The sequence below is a fragment of the Pristiophorus japonicus genome, chromosome 8, assembly GCF_044704955.1.
Source record: "Pristiophorus japonicus isolate sPriJap1 chromosome 8, sPriJap1.hap1, whole genome shotgun sequence".
NCBI lineage: Eukaryota > Metazoa > Chordata > Chondrichthyes > Pristiophoridae > Pristiophorus > Pristiophorus japonicus.
Window position 1 is genome coordinate 210,723,114 of NC_091984.1, and position 20,791 is coordinate 210,743,904.

The window sequence follows — 20,791 nt, forward strand, 5'->3', positions numbered from 1 at the left end:
TTTCTCTCTATTTACTCTGTCCAAACCCCTCATGATATTGAACACCTCTATCAAAGCTCCTTTCAATCTTCTCTGCTCTGAGAACAACCCCAGCTTCACCATCTATCCACGTAACTGAAGTCCCTCATCCCTCTCTAAGGCCTTCACATTCTTCCTAAAGTGCGGTGCCCAGAATTGGACACAATACTCTCATTGAGGTCGAACCAATGTTTTTCACAGGTTCATCATAATTTCCATGCTTTTGTACTCTATACCTCTGCTCATGAAGCCCAGGATCCCGTAAGCTTTTTTAACTGCTTTCTCAACCAGCCTTGCCACCTTCAATGATTTGTGCACATTTACCCCTAGGTCTTTCTGTTCATGCACCCCCTTTAGGATTGTGTCCTTTAGTTTATATTTCCACTCCCCATTATTTCTACCAAAATGTATCACTTCACACTTTTCTGCATTAAATTTAATTTGCCATGTGTTCACCCATTCCACCAGCCTGTCTATGTCATCTTGAAGTCTATCACTATCCTCCTCACTGTTCACTGTACTTTCACAAGTTTTGTGTCTTCTGCAAATTTTGCCCTGTACACCCAGATCCAAATCATGAATATATATCAAGAAAAGCAGTGGTCCTAGTATCGACCCCTGGGGAACACCACTGTATACCTTACTCCAGTCCGAAAAACAACCATTCATCACTATTTCCTGCCACTTAGTCAATTTCTTATCCATGCTGCCATTGTCCCTTTTATTCCATGGGCTTCAACTTTGCTGGCTTGTCTGTGCTGGCTTTCCTTAATTAATCCACACTTGTCCAAGTGTCTGTTAATTTTGTCCCTGATTATTGTTTCTAAAAGCTTCCCCACTACCAATGTTAAACTAACCGGCCTATAGCTGCTGGGTTTATCTTTACACCCTTTTTTGAACAATGATTTAACATTTGCAATTCTCCACTCCTTTGGCACCATCCTCTTTTTTAACTGCTTTCTCAACCAGCCTTGTCACCTTTAATGATTTGTGCACGTGTTCATGTACCCCCTTTAGTTTAGAAACATAGAAAATAGGTGCAGGAGTAGGCCATTCGGCCCTTCGAGCCTGCACCACCATTCAATATGATCATGGCTGATCATGCAACTTCAGTACCCCATTCCTGCTTCCTCTCCACTCCTTGATCCCCTTAGTCGTAAAGGCCACATCTAACTCCCTTTTGAATATATCTAACGAACTAACACGAGACTCCCAAAGCAATATTTCCTCTCCTCATTATTTATAAGGAGGATTGGAAGATTATGGCCAGTACCTTCGCGATTTCTTCCTTCACTTCCCTCAGCATCGTAGGATGCATCTCATCTGGTCCTGGTGACTTCTCTATTTTAATTACAGCCAGCCTTTCTAGTATCTTTCTGAGTCAGTGAATATATTCAAGGCTGAGATAGACAGATGCTTGAACTATAGAGGAGTCAAGGGTTATGGGGAACAGGCAGGAAAGTGGAGCTGAGGCCAAGATCAGATCAGCCATGGTCTTATTGAATGGCAGAGCAGGCTCAAGGTGTCTTATGGCCTACTCCTGCTCCTATTTCTTATGTTCTTACGTCGTCTTTATCAATTCTTATCCCATCCAGTATCTCCTCTACCTCCTCCTTTACCATGTCTATGGCAGCATCTTCTTCCTTGGTGAATACAGATGCAAAGTGCTCCATCCGGGGTCTATAAATGATTCCTGCCCCATCTATATATATCTATATATGATTCCATGAGGACATCTCCACAGTACATGTTCATCCCCTACTTCAGGGAACAATACTCTGATGCATAATCTTGTACATAATCCCTAATACATCAATTAATAATGAACAAATCTTGGTTCTGACATATATGGGGATTTATTTAAAATCTTTAGCAGTAGGCCATTCAGCCCCTTGAGCTTGCTTTGCCACACAATTTTAACCTGGCTGATCTGCACCTTAATTCCATTTACCTGCCTCTAACAATAGTCTATTTTATTTCATGCACCAATCCACTCCTTCTCCACATTCCCTGAAAAGCCAGCATTGCCAGCATCTCTTACCAGAGAGCAAATATGAGTTATAGTTAAGGACTGAAGTCGTTAATAGTCAATATTGAGACCAGAGGGCTGCAGAGTACAATAGAAAAATATGTTGTTCCTCAAGCTTGCCTTCAGCTTCAGGGGAACAGTTTAGAAGGCCAAAAATAGAGAGGTCAGAGTGGGAGTTGGATGGAGAATTGAAGTAGCATTAATTACTGCTGGTTTAACAACTGTTTGCAGATTAAAAATAGCACAGTGCACTTTGTCAAAATGCCCTTCCCCTCCATTACTGTACAGGGTTGCAAACTTTTGTTGGATGTATTCCTGGATGTTTCATCACATGACCTGCCATCTCCAACTGCTCCCTCTAGTTAAGCAGCCTTTATTCCCCATCTCCAATATTTTTAGAACTAATAAACAAAATGTTCCCATGACTTTTTTCCCACATTGCTCGCCAGTGTCCCTGAGATTAATCTTCACTTCCTGGTGACTCCAGGAGAAAACCCTACTCCTCCTGTATGTACTTTATTAACACTACCTTCGGCCACTCCTTTAGAAGCATACTTTATGGAGGGCTGCCAAACATAAAAAATGTTTTGTTCTTCCAGCAGGTCTACACATCCATTAAGGAGAGTTTTACTTGTACTTCTTCAAACTTCATATACTGTATTTGCTGCATTGGGAAGGCAAAACGCGGATTGCTTCACTGAACACCTCTGTTCGGACCGCAAGTGTGACCCTGAGCTTCCAGTCCTTTGACAGTGTCAGCTGTGGCTCAGTGGGTAGTCTCAGAGGCAGAAGGTTGTGGGTTCAAGTCCCACTCCAGGGACTTGAGCACATAAATCTAGACTGACACTCCAGTGCAGTGCTGAGGGAGCGCTGCATGGCGGAGGTGCTGTCTTTCGGATGAGACATTAAACCGAGGCCGCGTCTGCCCTCTCAGGTGGACGAAAAGATCCCATGGCACTATTTCGAAGAAGAGCAGGGGAATTATACCTGGCGTCCTGGCCAATATTTATCCCTCAATCAACATAACAAAAACAGATTATCTGGTCATTATCACATTGCTGTTTGTGGGAGCTTGCTGTGCGCAAATTGGCTGCCGCATTTCACACATTACAACGGTGACTACACTCCAAAGTACTTCATTGGTTGTAAAGCGCTTTGAGAGCAGGCAGGTCGGAAGGCCTCCTCATAGGACTGCTCCTGGGCATGGCCAAGGGGGCCATCAACCGGTCCACGCAGCGGGCGGTCGAGGGGGTTGCTCAGCCCGACTGCCTGCCTCTCTTCCGCGGTTACATCCGAGCCAGGGTGAGCCTGGAGATGGAGCACATGGTGTCCACTGGTACACTCTCGGCCTTCCGTGAGAGGTGGGCGCCGGAGGGACTGGAGTGCATCATCACCCCCAGCAACTAAATTTTAATTTGATCCATTAACGTCAAAAGTTTAAGTGGTTTATTTAGTCGGTTTTAGTGCCCCCCTTTAATTAGGGGGCACTTGATTTTTGGTTAGCAATTAAGATAGTTGAAAGGTGCTTTGAGATGTCCGGTGGCCGTGAAAAGCGCTATATAAATAAATGCAAGTCTTTCTTTCTTTAATTGTCCATTCCATTTTCATTCTGACCACTCTGGCCTCGGCCTCCTACACTGTAACAGTGAAGTTCAACACAACCTCATCTTTCTATTAAGCACTTTACAGCCTTCCGGCCTTAACATTGAGTTTAACAACTTTAGATCTTAACCACTGCTCCCATTTTCCTGGACAGCAGATGCTAGTAATGAAGGCTGGCAGCACCAGAGCGACTGGGAGTAGAGGAGGTGTGGGCTAGTGCTTGGGGTAGGGATCCCGGTACATGTCCACATGCCTGGGGTCTACCCACCTTTCTCCGCCACATTCCCAAGCAATAGGAGCCTTCTCCTCCTTGCCAGATTTGCCATGCTTCCCTCCACCGTTGCTAATCTGCTGTTACCATTTACACCTCCTTTGGACCCATCTTTTGTTTCTTTACTTTATCCATTACCACCCCTTCTGCCTTGCACCATCATCCCCTTTGTCATTTAATTGCTCCTGCCCTCCACCCTATCACCTTTTCCCATTGTCTCTCCTTCCCCCTCTCCTTTTTCTTTTACTTGCTTAAAAGCTGTTCATTTCTACCATCTTCCAGCTCTGATGAAAGGTCATCGCGCTGAAACATTAACTCTGTTTCTCACTCCACAGATGCTGCCTGACCTGCTGAGTATTTGTCAACATTTTCTAATTCATATTTCCAGCACCCACAGTATTTTGCTTTTGTTTTACAAACTATTGATGTCTATATCCCAATTCACACCTCGTGCCAAAAGTAATAATTAATTCATGCCATGTACTTGCAACTCATCACAAAAACATAGAAAGAATCTGTGGAGCTATTAAAGGTGATTAGGGCCAAAAGGCTTCTTGTCTTTGTGTAATCAATCACTACCTTACACTAATTGACTTTTTAAAAAAATGACTACAAATACTTCCAGGCACTTTTCTTCAAAATACAATGGTTCATCTTGTTGTCAATTTTGCTTTTACTTTCACTTGGGGAAATTATGTTTAATGTAAATAAATGCAATCATTAGCTCAACTGACTAGCTTTGCATGATGCATTCTATATGATTTGCGTTGTCAGCAAATTTATAAATGTCACTTTAATGAGCAATTTGCATCACTAACATAGTTCAGGTTTCATTCCCCAAATCAGCAGCACTACCACAGGAAGTTGATGATGATTGGTCAACCATCTCCTCACAAGAGAGGGAAAAAAGCTTATGGTATTCTCCACAGGATCATGCTCTTTTAACTCCTGACAGCTGGTCAAAAGCAACATTGCCAGTGGATGAGAACAAGCAGTCCATCTCTTCTCTTGGATAAAGGAATTCTATGGAGGGAGTCCAGCAAGGTGATAACATGAGGTTTTAAAGGAGTAATATAGGCTTAAGAATAATTAGACAGTGTAATGGAGCACTAACACAAAATGTCAAAGTAGTGAGAGCATACAGGTTTGATCCCTCAGTTGCTAATCTGAGTTACATTGAGTAGGGAAGGAAATCTCAGATGTGTTGTTTTGAATCACTGCCATTTTCACTGATGGAGATCTGGAAACTGACAACCAGTCTTCTGGACAGTATAGGTGAGAAAACAAGGCAAAACCTACCAACAGGGAGAGAATCTGAGACTGCATTCCATTCATTGAGGAGGCAACTATTCCAATGTTCTCCTGGTTGGCCTCCCACCTTCCAGAAACTTGAGCTTATCCAAAACTCTGCTGCCCGTATCCAAGCTCACATCAAGGCCCGTGCACCCATTACCCCTGTGCTCGCTGACCTACATTAACTCCTGGTCCAGCAACACCCTGCTCTTAAAATTATCATCCTTGTGTTCAAATCCTTTCATGACCTTGCCCCTCCCTTCACTGTTAGCTCCTACTGCCCTCCGAGAACTCTGCACTCCTCCAATGCTGACCTCTTGTGCATCCCTAATTTCCATTGCTCCACCATTGACCTACTGTGCCTTCATCTGCCTAGGTCCTAAACTCTATAATTACAACCCCAAACCTTGTTGCCTCTCCTTTTTAAGACACTCCTCAAAACCTACCTCTTTGACCAACCTTTTGGTCACCTGCCCCAATATCTCTATGTGGCTCGGTATCAATTCAGTTCATGTCTGTAGACTAGAAAAGATCCGTTGAAGATTATACTGGTTCATGCTCCCAGTTTGAACACCACTCATTTTAATTGCCGTCAATAAAGATTTTCACCAAAACTGGAAGGGGGAAGAGAATGATCATACCTCTATTTCTAAGATTTGCTTTGTTGATGACAATTCATTAAATATCTTAATAACTGACACCTCCATCATGAGACACATGGTAAATATGGCTTTTATGAAAAGTATTGATATCCAGTTTGCTTCTTAGAAATTTCTGGCTAGCCCTCTTAAAATACAGATGGCACAGAGTTGAATGGGCGGTAACTCTTCTGCAACCGATGGGCACCGGAGGGACTGGCATGCATTGTAGCCACAAGGAACAATGGGCTAGAATTTCTACAGCCTAATGCAATTTTTTTGCGTTAAAAGTGCTTTTTGCTTCTTAAAATGAAGTAGTCCAAATTCCCCAAACCTTAAGAATGGCGTTTTGAAAATAATGGTAGAAAGTGGATTGCCTGGTGCAACGTGAAAATAAACCCCACCGCCTAAGTTTGGCCATTCGGTGAACCTGTTTTGGGATGAAAAGAAAACGCACGAGAAAAGTTGCCGTTGCTGCCTCAGAAACGTCAGTAAGTAGGAAGACCTGCAAAACAAGGTAAGTTAAAAGGTTTTATTAATTCTTTTGCAGCAATTATTTAGTTAAGGGTCTTGTAAATGTTTTGTGATTTGATTTTTTGCAATTTTTTTTGTGTTCTCCCCTTCCAGGGCCTGTATTTTTGGCGTTGATAGGCCTCAGGCTAAAATTGTCGATCGCCATTTTTAACACAGATGTATTTTATCCCCTTTTTAAAAAAAAAAGTGATTTTTATTATTTATTCACTAAAATGATGTTATTTATCAAATAACGACAGGCTGGGTAATTTCCAGCCCAATGTCTCTAATTTATTAAGTTTCCTTTGGTTTTATTTATAGTTGGATTTTATTGTTTGTGCCCCTTTTTTTTAAAAAAAAAGAGAGCACTTTTAATTTGATTTTGATTGGTGACACCTGGGTCATCCTCACTGTCCAATCAGAAGAGTAGAATTGGCAATACCCCGGTCACTCAAGTTTCTTATTATCTAGCTAGTTAACAATCCACTTGGCTAATTCATCCCCAAATTTACGAGTCTTCAACTTTTATGAGGTACTTAAAATGCCTTTTGAAAGTGCAGAACTTGTAGCATGATTTTTCCAGGAACTGATATGAGCCAGGGCAGCAGTTGTCGCATTGCAATTTACCTCAATACTCCTAAACTGTTACCTAGCTAAAATTCTGCTACCTGTTCTGCCTACCCAACAATCCTTGTTCCTTATTTCCCAACAAAATTTTAAAATCCTTGTCCTCATCATAAATCCTTCCACAGCCTTGCCCATCCCACCTCCATGATCTCCAAGTTTAATGTCCTGTCCCAAACCCTTCAGTTTATTGTACACCATCCTTCTCTCTGCTGCATTATTGGTGGTAAAGTTTTCAGGTGTCTCAGCCCTACATTAAACATGAGGAGCTCCCTCTGCCTCATGTTTCTCACTTGCACCTCAGGCTTTTAGCTTCAACAAACCTATATATCCAACCATCTCTTTGGTTACGTCTAACTCTTCCAATTATACCTTGACATTATGATGCTATAGAAAGACGAGCTGTCATTTAACTGTGGGGGCATCGTGACCAAGTCCAATCCTGTCTGGTACCAAAAACTACATTGATCCAACTTTCAATAAGATCATTGGCTTAAAAAAAATCATGCCTGTGTAACTGTCACTTGGGAGACTCAAAGTTTTAATATTTCATGGCATGTTCCTGAAAACCAGTGGGCGGCAATATGAACATTAATTCAAAAGATATCGATTATACCACAGCACCTTAATTAGTTTGAAGCAGCCCTAAGCCCATTCTGAAACACTGCTGTATGCTCTAATACAGAGGTTCGACTATGATATTCCTTTCCCCAGTAACTTTCCACCATTTACTGTCCAGCTCAAAGGGAAATGCCCATTTGTGCAAGGTACCAGAAGGCTATTTGCACTCCTGTAACTGTACCCCAAGATCATTGACCTGAAACGTTAACTCTGTTTCACTCTCTGCAGATGCTGCCTGACCTATTGAGTATTTCCAGCATTTTCTGTTTTTAACAATTCAATATCTTCAGGCAAATACATTTACTGCAGCCATGAAGCTGGCTTTGAGCTGAGGAACAACTTGAATTTGTATAATACATTTTTAATGTAGCAAAATTTTCCAAGAGGCTTCAAAAAATGGAGATGGAGAGGGGAGGATTTCGATTTGAGCAGAAGTAAGGAGGAGAGATGGGCACCGTCAATGAGGCAACAAGGTGAAGAGGTTTTGGAAGAGAATTCCAAAGTGCAGAGCTGAGATTGTTGCAGCAGATTGGGGAAGCAAGGCAGCATACAGCTGACTATAGTTCAAAATGTAGGGGGTGCAAGCAGGGACATAGGGCTAAAAAATCACTCCAAAATAATGCGAAATGAAGAAGAAAACTGGACGCAAGACAATGGGGCAAGTCTTATCTGTTGTCTTTCCACAGCTTTATGGAGCCATTTCATTTCCTTATTCTTCTAATGTCTTTCCATTTCCACATATAACTTCTTCACATCATTCTGCAGTTTTCAATAAATATATATATTTTTTTTTTTTTAAACTGTTCATGGGTTTTGAAGCCATTAAGTGCCCCTGTGTGACAGGAGACCTGCCTCTTGACTTTTCTCTGGTCTTCTCTCTCCCCTTTGTTTTGTTCCGACCTATCAAGGGCCTTATCCTATAATCTGGAGGAGTCAGCATCATGACAGGCACACTCTGCCAAATTGATACGCAAGCCTGATACATAACCCTGGACCTGAATACTTGGAATATCAAAATAGCTGGCATAATTGCGAGTTGTTTTTCCACCACACTGAAGGCTAATATCCAGCTAACTGAAGCGGAAACTGAGGCTTGGGACAACAGCTACTGGAGTACTTTTCCTGGAAGCTGGGTACAAGGTTTAGAAGCTTCAGAGAGGTAAGGGGTTGCCGCTGAAGCTCCGCACTTCCAACTGGTGGAATCATTATGCCTGTCAATGGTTGAAATTAAAGCTTCACAATTGTTACCCAGATAACTAGTTGCATACAAAAGTCATTGGATCACAGTCCAAAAATAAAATATATTGTTCCAACAGCAAAGATACAAAAAATAGATTTACTGTGCCTTATAGACAAATATTTGTTGGTGTACTTTGTAAAGAACTCTAACAAGAATCTTTTCTTGTGGGAAGTAAATGTTCGGGCACATTCACTGATCCTATGGACTAGTAACACTTAGTCAGTGGTCCTTACTTACCAAACACTGCAGTTTAACTGGGCAATATTGGATTCTCAATTTCCTCATTCCAAACCCGATTCAAAGAGCTGTGATTGGCAGACTGAGAGGGAACGTTCAACAACCTAAGGCTATCTCAAGTCACTTCCCATCAAGTGGCTCTATGGAAACATCTATTGACTCGGGAATGTTTGGGTTGTTTACTTCTTGCTGACGATCCTTTCCTGCTTGCTTATTTTCCTCTCCTCTTTCCTGTTGTGCTTTTGCAGTCTGATGTTTACCTCCTGTCATGTTTTTTCTTCTGCATATTTCTAGTTTGGCAGTTTGAAGGAAGGGATGAGTGTGGCCAGCTACAGAACAGGACATTGGTAGTCTGGGTGGGCAGGTAGGAAACTAAAAGATCAGTAACGTGGGTGGGCAGGTAAGAAAGTGGAGTTGGTAATGTGGACTAGCAGGTAGGGAACTGGAATAAAGAAAGATTGCACAAGTGGGTATGCCAGAGGAAAAATGCCACAAAAAGAATAAGTGATTCTGAAACCTTACACAATTGTGTACAATAGAGCCCCAGTAACATGCAGTTGAGCTGCACTACAAGGAGAAGTCAATGAGAGTACAAGTGAGGCTGGAGAGAACGTAATGCAGATCCCAGGCCCAAGACACAGGTAGGTAATGTGCAAATGGGAGTACAATAAAAGGAATTCTGTGAGTAAATTTTTTAAATCCAATTATATAACTGATGAGCCTATAAATATGTGCAACTTATGTATTCTGCTGTCAAAAATAAAAATTACAACTGAAAAAACAATTAATTGGTAGACATTCTAGCCTGTTAAAGTGAGGCTCCAGATACCTGCTCAAGTAGACGTAAAAGCATGGCACTAATCAAAGAAGAGTTTGTTCTCCGTGTCCTGCAATATTTATTCTACAACCAACACTGCCAAAAGCAGATTATCTCAATACTATTTGTGAGATCTTGCTGTGCATAAATTGGTTGCCACATTTCCCTGTGTTACACTTCCAAAGTACTTAAATTGGCTGTGAGGCACTTTAGGGTGTGCAGAGCTTATAAAAACCCATGATATAAATTAAAGACAATATAAATGCAGGATGTTACATGTATTTCAATCTCCAGTCTTGAACACGTGTGGTATGACATTAAGACTACATAATTCACTTCCTTCAAGCTCATTGGTTTATTATGTAGCCCTAATGGGTCCCGGACCATCAACAACTCTCTTTTAAAATTCTCATCCTTGGGTTCAAACCTCGCCATCGCCTCGTTCCTCCTATCTCTCTCCTCGTCCAGCCATACAACCCCCCAGGATTTCTATCCTCCTCCAAATTACAGAGAGGTGCAAAAACTATAGAGTAGTAATAATGGGGGGGAGTCAACTATCCTAATATAGACTGCGATCATAATAGTGTAAAGGACAGAGAAGGGGATGAATTTCTGAAGTGTGTACAAGAGAACTTTCTTGATCAGTATGTTTCCAGCTCGGCGAGGGAGGAAGCATTGGGGGATGAGGTAGATCAAGTGGAGCAAGTGTCAGTAGGTGAACATTTAGGGAACAGTGATCATAGTATCATAAATTTTAGATTATCTATGGAAAAGGACAGGGAGCAATCTAGAGTAAAAATGTTTAACCGGGCAAAGGCCAATTTCAGTGGGGTGAGAACGGATCGGGCCTGGGTCAACTGGAATCCAAGATTGTCAGGCAAAAAGTGGAACAATGGGCTGCCTTTAAAGAGGAAATCGTTTGGGCACAGTCGAGGTACATTCCCATGAGGGGGAAAGGTAGGGCAACTAAGAAATCCCTAGATGATGAAACAAAGTGAATATGATGAAGCAGAAAAATAGCACGTACGACACATCAGGTTGCAAATACATCGGAGAATCAGGCTATATACAGAAAGGTCAGAGAAGTGGGAAAGTAAATGAGAGGGTATGAGAATAGAATGGCAGCCAACATAAAAGGTAATCCAAAAGTCTTCCATAGGCATATAAATATTAAAAGGGTAGTAAGAGGAGAGGCTGATTAGGGACCAAAAATAGATGTATTAATGGAGGCAAAGGCTATGGCTGAGCTACTAAATGAGTACTTTGCATCTGTCTTCACCAAGAAAGAGGATGCTGTCATAGACGTAGTGAAGGAGGAGGTACTGGAGGCACTTGAGAGGATAAAAATTGATAGAGATATTGGAAATACTGGCTGTACTTAAAATAGATAAACCGCTAGGAGCGGCTGGGGTGCATCCTAGGATGCTAAGGGAATTGAGGGCAGAAATCGCAGAGCTACTGGCCATAATATTCCAATCCTCCATAGATACGGGGATGGTGTCAGAAGACTGGAGAATTGCAAATGTTACACTATTCAAAAAAGGATATAAAGATGAACCCAGCAACTACAGGCCAGTCAGCTTAACCTCGGTAGTGGAGAAACTTTTGGAAACAGTAATCGGGGACAAAATATAAGTCACTTGGATAGGAGTGGATTAATTAAGGAAAGCCAGCACGGATTTGTTAAAGGCAAATTGTGTTTAATCAACTTGATTAAGTTTTTTGATGAGGTAACAGAGAGGGTTGATGAGGGTAATGCGGTTGCCGTAGTGTACATGGATTTCCAAAAGGTGTTCAAAGTGCCACATAATAGATTTGCCAGCAAAATTGAAGCCCATGGAATAAACGGGATATGAAATTGGCTAAATGACAGGAAGCAGAGAGTAGTGGTGAAAGGTTGCTTTTCGGACTGGAATGAGGTATACACTGGTATTCTCCAGGGGTTGGTTCTTGGACTACTGCTTTTCTTGATGTATATTAATGATTTGGACATGGGTGTACAGGGCACAATTTATAATTTGCCTATGTCACAAAACTTGAAAGTATAGTGAACAGTGAGGAGGCGAGTGATAAGACTTCAGTAAGACATAGGCTGGTGAAATGGGCAGACACGTGGCAGATGTCATTTAACGCAGAAAAATGTGAAGTGATGCATTTTAGAAGAAAGAATGAGGAGAGGTCATGTAAACTAAATAGTACAATCCTAAAGGGGGTGCACAAACAGAAACCTGGGGGTATGTGTGCATAAATCATTGTTGATGACAGGGCAGGTTGAGAAAGTAGTTTAAAAAGACTTACGGGTTGCTGGCCTTCATAAATAGAAGTATAGATTACAAAAGTGTGGAAGTTTTGCTGAACCTGCATGAAACACTGGTTCAGCCCCAACTGAAATACTGTGTCCAATTCTGGGCACCACACTTTAGGGTGGATGTGATGACCTTCGAGAATGGTTCCAGGAATGAGTAACTTCAGTTACGTTGACAGACTGAAGAAGCTGGGGTGGTTCTCCTTGGAGCAGAGAAGATTGAGAGGTGATTTGATAGGTGCTCAAAATCATGAGAGATCTGGACAGAGTAGATAGCGAGAAACTGTTCCCATTGGCAGAAGGGTCGAGAACCAGAGGACACCGATTTAAGGTGATTGGCAAAAGAACCAAAGGCGATACAAGAAAAATAAATTACAGTGTGTGCTTAAGATCTAGAATGCGCTGCCTGAAAGGGTAGTGGAAGCAGACTCAATTTTATCTTTCAAAAGGGAGTTGGATAAGTATCCAAAGGAAAATAAATTGCAAGGCTACGAGGAAAGGGCAGGGGAGTGGGACGAGCTGAGAGTTGGCACAGGCTCGACGGACTGAATGGCCGCCTTCTGTGCTGTAATCATTTTATGAATTCTGGCCTCTTGAGTATCCCTGATTTGTATTGCTCCACCATTGGCAGCCATGCCTTCAGCTGCCTAGTCCATAAGCTCTGGAATTCCCTCCCTAAACCTCTCTGCCTCTCCATCCTCCTTAAAACTTACCTCTTTGACCAAGCTTTTGGCCACCTGTCCCAATATCTTTTTATGGCTCGGTGTCAAATTTTTACTGACAACACTCATTACTGTGAAGCGCCGTGGGATGTTTTTACTACGTTAAAGGCACTATATAAATGCAAGTTGTTATGTTGAAGGGTTTCTTCAGTAAAACAAAATATATTGCAAAAAGAAATCAAGGCTTACACTTCAGTGCAGTGCTGCGGGAGTGCTGCACTATCGGAGCTGCTGTCTTTCGGATGAGATGTTAAACTGAGGCCGTCTGCTTTCTCAGGTGAGTATAAAAGATCACCATGGCACTAATGCAAAGAAGAGCAGGGGAGTTATCCCCGGTGTCCTGGCCAATATTTATCCCTCAATCAAAATAACAAAAAAAAAGTTTCTGGTCATTATCACATTGCTGTTTGTGGGAGCTTGCTGTGTGCAAATTGATTGTGCATTTCCCACATTACAACAGTGACTACATTCCTAAAATACTTCATTGGCTGTAAAGCGCTTTGAGACGCCCGGTCGTCGTAACAGGCGCTATATAAATCTAAGTCTTTTTTTTAATGTGGTGCTTCAAAATTGTTGGTGAAACCTGAGCAAGATAGCAGGGAAACTAGGAGCTGGCCAGAAGCACAGTTTAAGTTTTTGTGGGTGGGGGAAAAGAGGTAGCAAGGCAGAGGTGGTTAGGAAGAGTTTTTGCTAGGGCAGGATGGCAGAAGGCTTTGCCATTAATGGTACATCGGGGGTTGTGGAGGGGGAGGGGGGGGGCGGTGCGCGGTAATGGAATGGAATGCGATAACTTGCACTAGGACATGATCATGTCTCTTATTTGTGCCAAGTGGTGATGTACAGTTCCGGCTCTTCTCCCTCTTCAAATAAAAACTATTTAGCAAATACCTTTACACTAAGACCTACATAGAAAATCCTTCATAAGTTTGTTACTATTTTCAAATTAAAAACACCTGATTGACCTTTAAAAAGCAAGATATATAATATCTTGAGCATGCAAGCTGGGCTGACACTTCAATGCAGTACTGGGAAAGTGCTGCATTGTCGGATGTTAAACTGATCTATTTGTTAAAATGGATGCACGAGATCCCTTTGTACAAATTAAGCTAGAGGTAGTTGTCCTGGCCAACATTCCTCTCAACCAACACCACTAAAGGCAGATTATCTGGCCCACTAATTTATGGTCTGCAGGACCATGCTGTCCATAACTTTACTGCCACATTTATCTATGCAATAACAATGAGAGAACTTGCATTTATAGAACACTATTCAGAAGAATGAGCAATGATCTTATACATATACAGTTCTGAGGGAGCTTGACAGGGTAGATGCAGAGGAGGTTTCCCCTTGTGGGGGAATCTAGAACTAGGGGGCATAGTTTCAGAGTAAGAGGTCGCCCATTTAAAATGGAGATGAGGAATTTCTTCTCTGAGGGTCATGAATCTTTGGAACACTCTACCCCATGGAGCTGTGGAGGCTGGATCATTGAATAGATTTAAGGTGGAAATAGACAGATTATTGAATGACATGGGTGTCAAGGGTTATGGGGAGCGGGCGGGGAAGTGGAGTTGAGGCCAAGACCTTACTGAATGGTGGAGCAGGCTTGAGGGGCCAAATGGCCTGCTCCTATTTCTTATGTTCACATTCTTCAGGATGTCTTAAAGTGCTTCACAGCCCATTAATTACTTTTGACGTGTAGTCAGTTATGTAAGCAATGCAACAATCTGTACCATGCCAGATAATTAGTTCATCTTTTGGCATTGGTTGAGGAATAAATGTTGGCCACACCTAGGAAAATACCCCATGGGATCTTTTACATCCAGCTGAACAGACAGACGGATAGTCACCCAAAAATTAACACCTCCAACAATGTAGCAATCACTAATAATAATTATAGGCAGTCCCTCGGAGTTGAGGAAGACTTGCTTTCACTACTAAAGTGAGTTCTTTGGTGGCTGAACAGTCCAACACGAGAGCCACAGACCCTGTCACAAGTGGGACAGACATTCGTCGGGGGAAGGGACTGATTTGCCGCACGCTCCTTCCGCTGCCTGCGGTTGACCTCTTCACGCTCGCAGCGTTGAGATTCAAGGAGCTCAGCACCCTCCCGGATGCACCTTCTCCACCTAGGGCGGTCTTCGGCCAGGGTCTCCCAGGTGTCAGTGATGATGTCGCACTTTAACAAGGAGGGTTTGAGGGTGTCCTTGTAACGTTTCCACTGCCCACCTTTGGATCGGTTGCCGTGAAGGAGCTCCGCGTAGAGCAATTGCTTAGGGAGCCTCGTGTCTGGCATGCAAACTAAATGGCCTGCGCAGCCAAGCTGATCGAGTGTGGTTAGTGCTTCAATGCTGGGGATGCTGGCCTGGGTGAGGACACTGATGTTGGTGCGTCTGTCCTCCCAGGGGATTTGCAGGATCTTGCGGAAACATCGTTTCCAGCTATATCTCCAGCGAGTTGAGGTGCAATACTGCACTTAAGTATCAGGCTAGATTATGCGCTCAAATCCTGCAGTGGGGTTTGAACCTGCAACTGCCTGAGGTTAGGCTGCTGCCACTCAGCCAAACTGCCACTTAAGTGACTACACAGCAAAAAGTAATTCATTGTTTATAAACTTCTTTGGGATGTCGCATGGTTGTGATGAGGGGTTCTATAAAGAGAAGGAAGATACAGGGCAATAAGGAGAAAGCAGGGTGGTGGGATTAGCTAAATATTGACAATGCTGGAAATCTTAATAAAAACAGAAAATGCTGGGAATACTCAGCAGGTCGGGTAGCATCTGTGGAGAGAGAAACAGAGTTCATCAGAATTTAGGGACTAGCTTTTGGTTGATCTGCAAAAGAGCAACAGTCACATATGTGCTGTAAACTTCTTTAGTCCTATAAATGCAAGCCATTTGTATTTTTTTCAAGCCTAAAATATGATCAATATTAACAAAGCATGGCCTTAAACAGGGAGTTTTTAAACTACGATACCTGTACAGCGGTGAATACGCCTTGGGATGTTTTACTCCAAGCCATCGTCAACACCTTCCCCGAGGCGTACAAAAGCACAGGCCTTACGCTAAACATCCGGAAGACAAACGTCCTCCACTAACTTGAGCCCGCCACACAGCACTGCCCCCCAGGTCATCAAAATCCACGGTGCGGCCTTGGACAACGTAGACCATTTTCCATACCTCAGGAGCCTACTATCACCAAGGGCAGACATAGACGACGAGATCCAATACTGCCTCCAGTGTGCCAGCGCAACCTTCGGTCACCTGAGGAGGAGAGTGTTCAAAGACCAGGACCTCAAAGCTGGCACCAAGCGTATGGGCTACAGGGCTATAGTGATACCCGCCCTCCTATATGGCTCAGACGTGGACCATATACAGTAGATACCTCAAAGCGCTGGAGAAATACCACCAACACTGCCTCCGCAAGATCCTGCAAATCCATTGGGAGGATAGATGCACCAACGTCATTGTTCTCGATCAGGCCAACATCCCCAGCATTGAAGCACTGACCACACTCGACCAGCTCCGTTGGGCGGGCCACGTCGTCCGCATGCCAGACACGAGACCCCAAAGCAAGCGCTCTATTCGGAACGCCTATAAGGCAGGTGAGCCCCAGATGGGCAGAGGAAATGTTTCAAGGACACCCTCAAAGCCTCCTTGATAAAGTGCAACATCCCCACCGGCACCTGGGAATCCCTGGCCCAAGAGCACCCTAAGTGGAGGAAGAGCATCTGGGAGGGCGCTGAGCACCGAGTTTCGTCGTTGAGAGCACGTGGGGGTCAAGCGCAGGCAGCAGAAGGAACATGTGGCAAACTAGACTCCCCACCCACCACTTCCTTTAACGATTGCTTGTCACGCCTGTGACAAGAGGCTGCAATTCCCATATTGAACTGTACAGTCACCCAAGAACTCATTTTTGGAGTGGAAGCAAGTCTTCCTCGATTTCGAGGGACTGCCTATGTTGATTATTTACTACATTAAAGGCGCTGTATAAATACAAGACGAAAGGTCATCGACCCGAAATGTTAACTCTCTTTTTATCTCCACAGATGCTGCCTGACCCGCTGAGACTTCCAGCATTTTCTGTTTTTATTCCAGATTCCAGCATCCACAGTGTTTTGCTTTTATATAAATAAAAGTAGTTGTCATTGGATAAGTACTGGAGGGTATTGTTCTAGGATTTCCTAGACATGGGGATCCACCAGATAAACCTCTACATTCCTAAAGCTACTTAGCAACTTGCTTTTTCACTCCCCTTCCTTTCCAGACCCCCCCCCCTATAAAAAATACACGATGGCAGAAGCCTTTGAACCTCTTTTAATCCCTTTTTAAGCCTTAATTGGAATGAGATCCATGCATTTTAGTTCAAAATGTTAGCCTTTTTTCAGCCCCAGAGGCTGCGTGTGTTCAAGTAGTTTTGTGATCAGGTTAATTCGGATCAGAATTTAATCTCGCCCTCCGGTTCTCCACAGCCGGTGCAACAAGTGGATGGGGATGGGGGCAGAGGCACTTACCTTGGCGGTGAGCGAGCACCCGGCCGGCTGTCAGGGAAAAGGCCTCTTCGGCCCCAAAGACCCAAAGCAACAGAACGAGGGCAACGAAAGCCGCGTTAGCGCTCGGCACTCGGGCCCGGCCCAGGCTCAGGCCCGACCTCATCCCGGCCCGCAGCTGCTCAACGCAGCTTCTCGTCAGCGACATCGCCTAGCCCCCGAGGTTTATCGGTGCCCAGGCATGGTGGCGGGCGGGGTTTGGAGGCCGGAGACCGCTTGCAATGCCCGCCACACACACACACACACACACACACCTCTCCCCACGGCGATCTTCTACTCCTCGGTGCCTCAGCCAAATGCTCCCCCTCCCTCTCACACCGCCGGCCGAGTAATCAAAACTCCGGGCTCAGAAACGGACAGAGAGCGAGCGGCATCCGTGCACCCCGGCCATGTGCTTGCTCAGCCCGCATCTACCCACCCTCGCTCCCCCGGGGTGATACACAGCCTAGGCCTCGGCACCAATAACCCCCCGCAAAAAAAATACCACGGGGGGGGGGGGGGGGGGGTAAAAACTAGCGTCCAACCCCGGTTAAAATCTCGCCGCCCGCGGCGGTGCTGCCTTTAAATTTTGGGGCCTACACCTTTTGCGGCGGGCTCGGGTTATAGCGCATTATAAACATGTTTGAAAAGTGGGGTAGGTATAAAGCCAAAAGAGAGATGTGAGAATGGGCCTTTTATTTTATTGGTTATTTCAAGCCGCCGTGGCGGTTTAATCCTCAGGAGAAAATGTTTTGAGAATGTGGAAGACAAGACGAACAGAGGAGGGGAGAAATGGCCGCGTTTCCATCGCGACCAACTCCTTCCCGGAACCATAAACACGGCCCCGAGTTCTCTCCATTGTTCCAGCCGAACGTGTTAGCACGTCACGCCGATCGTGCGTCTTACGCCAACGGCCTTGCGTCGCTCGCTCCTTAAATAGCGACGTGGATGTTGAACGTGAACATTACCATAAGCCCGGGCCGGGAATTGGGGGGCAGGCGGAGGCGAACGTGTGTTTTTTTTTGTTCTGCTTTCTTGTCGGGCGTTGGGGGGGTGGGGGAAGAGAGCGGAAAAAAAAACACGGTTATTTTCTTTCTCGAAAAGTAACTCGAGATCGAACGGGGACGTCAGATCGATTATTATTTTTTTTTGTCTTTCTTGGGGGAAATTTTTTTTTTTAAATTTCCGCTCGGTGTGTGTGAGTGTGTTGCGCAAGGCGCCAAATTTGTGGTACAGTCCGTCGAGGCTTCGCGCAGGCGCGTTTCGGCAGTCAGAGGTCGGTGAAGATGGCGTCGACGGGTAAGAGGGGAGTTTGTAACTGTTGGGGGAAATCGCATTTGAAGGCGTTCGGCCACCGCGCGAAAGCCGACCAGAGGCGGCCCTTTCGTCGGCTAGCATTTATTCTGTGTATAATCTCGGGAGGTTTTTGCGGGGAGGAAGGGGACGACGACGACGACTCGGGTAGGCCCCACGTCGCGTGTTTAGGAGGGAGGGGGGGGTTTGAAGAAAAAAAGGCCGAGCGGGCGGCCGTTGGGCCTGTGCGAGCCCACACACACCCTACCCCTCCCCCCACCACCACCATCGCCGCCACCTCTTCCTCCTCCCCCCCCCCCCCCCCCCCCCAACAATCGTGCGAGCCAGCCGCCAACCCGAGAGAGAACGCATCTGCGCCACAAAGCCTCGCGGCTCCCGCTTCCCCACCCCCTTAGGCCCGGCTCGTCCTTCCGAGCCGCCGTCTCGCTCCGGCAGCCCATTCGCTGCCCTTGGGAGCCGCCGAGGTGGAGTTTCGAGTCGAGGGAGGAGGCTGGGGTGGGGAAATGGTTTTATTTCAATCCGTTGGCGTCGCGGCCTAACCAGGGTGGGGGAAGGGAAGAGGCAGTAAGCGGATTTAATATTTTTGAGGGCTGGTTAGTTTATAGATATATATGAAAAACATAAGGCGGCGATTAACACGTTTTATAAAGTAGCCTTTGCGGATTTTCCAACTTTTTTTTAAAAAAAAGTGATTTTGAAAAGATCGCCTAGACTTTTTAAATTGAGTCGGGCGGTGTTTTATTTGGGGCTTTTGTGTTTTTTTTGCCCCCCCCCCCCCCCAAAAAAAAAATAGTTTTATTAAAAATGTTGGCCCCGTGCCAAAATGGAGTCGCACACAATCTGAAATTAGCTGATTTTTATTTGTCGGGGCGGGGATCCAACGTAACGATTAAAACCGACTCCACAGCGATTAAAACTGACTACATAATTTTGTGGTGTAGCAAAGTTTGACATTTTTGTTCCAGTTTTAAAATATATTTTCCGTGATGCGCCAAACGGTTAATCTTAAACTGTCTGCAATGTTGTCCAGTGGTTTTAATATTGGGAATCAAATCGTTTGCAGTCTTCCAGGGAACTGAATTATTTATATACAGCTTGGACATGAGGTGGTTTTCGTCCTGTTCGTTCAGTGCCTTTCACTGAAGAAGTCACTGTGACCTGTTGAAGATTTTAGACCTGAATAGGTTCAAATTTATTAAATGATGAGATGTTGAAAATTTGACTGTGGTATATTTTACTTGTATATCCTGCATTTATCAAAACAATTCCTACATACATTATCCTACTGAGAGGGAAAACCTAAAATAATGTGCTTTCTTCTCACCTTAAACTTGGGCAATGTTTTATTAAACCTTTTTCACCCCCTGTGGAGATGCATCAATTAAGTTCTCAAGGGGTCAATTGCCTGTTCACCAAGTCTGTCCTCGAGTAGATAATACTAATCAATGCAATTTTATGTTGTGGATGCTAGTTAGGGGGAGGGGGGGGGGGTGCAAAGTGGAAACCTTCATTGCTGTGAAATACATAATTCAACTGATGCTGATACAAAAGCAAAATACTGCAGATACTAGAAATCCTGAATGGAAATTCACAGCAGGTCCAGCAGCATCTGTGGGGAGAGAGAGAAACAGAGTTAATGTTTCAGGTCGATGACCCTTTGTCAGACCTGAAACTTTAACTTTGTTTCTCTCTCGACAGATGCTGCCTGATCTGAGTATTTTCAGCATTTTCTGTTATCCGGCTTGGGGTTTCTCAAGTTTGATATCCAGGAGCTGGGGCTGACCGAATGATCCTCCTATGGGAAAGAAAATTGGACTTTCAAATATGTTGTAATATGGCAAATAACTTCATTAACTTTAATTTATGGACCTGCATATTCACACCCCTAATCTGGCCATGGGATTTGTAATGATGGCATGCATATCATGAGTTATCAATACTAACTCTTGAAAACCATTTTTCGTAATTGAATTGGTGCACAAGATAACACTTGGAACAGAATATGCTACTAAATTGATATTAC

General features: G+C 44.2%; 2 protein-coding genes across 3 annotated transcripts in view; one reads left to right on the forward strand and one right to left on the reverse strand.

The window, feature by feature from the left end:
* The window catches only part of rhbdd3 (rhomboid domain containing 3), a 35,400-nt gene extending 17,485 nt beyond the window's left edge, over positions 1–17,915 (reverse strand). The window contains exon 1 of one of the 2 annotated variants that reach the window (XM_070887892.1): positions 17,440–17,459. Coding sequence is in view for 1 of the 2 variants with exons in the window: in XM_070887891.1 (XP_070743992.1) it covers positions 17,440–17,623 (184 nt within the window). In the remaining variant the exon portion in view is untranslated. Of the gene's footprint in view, positions 1–17,439 lie in introns of both variants that reach the window. The other variant, XM_070887891.1, reaches the window with a different exon arrangement.
* A 581-nt stretch (positions 17,916–18,496) lies between these two features.
* Positions 18,497–20,791, forward strand: part of LOC139268982 (RNA-binding protein EWS-like) — a 34,719-nt gene continuing 32,424 nt past the window's right edge. The window contains 1 exon segment of the mRNA XM_070887894.1: positions 18,497–18,753. Coding sequence (XP_070743995.1) covers positions 18,741–18,753 — 13 coding nt within the window. The 5' untranslated portion in view covers positions 18,497–18,740.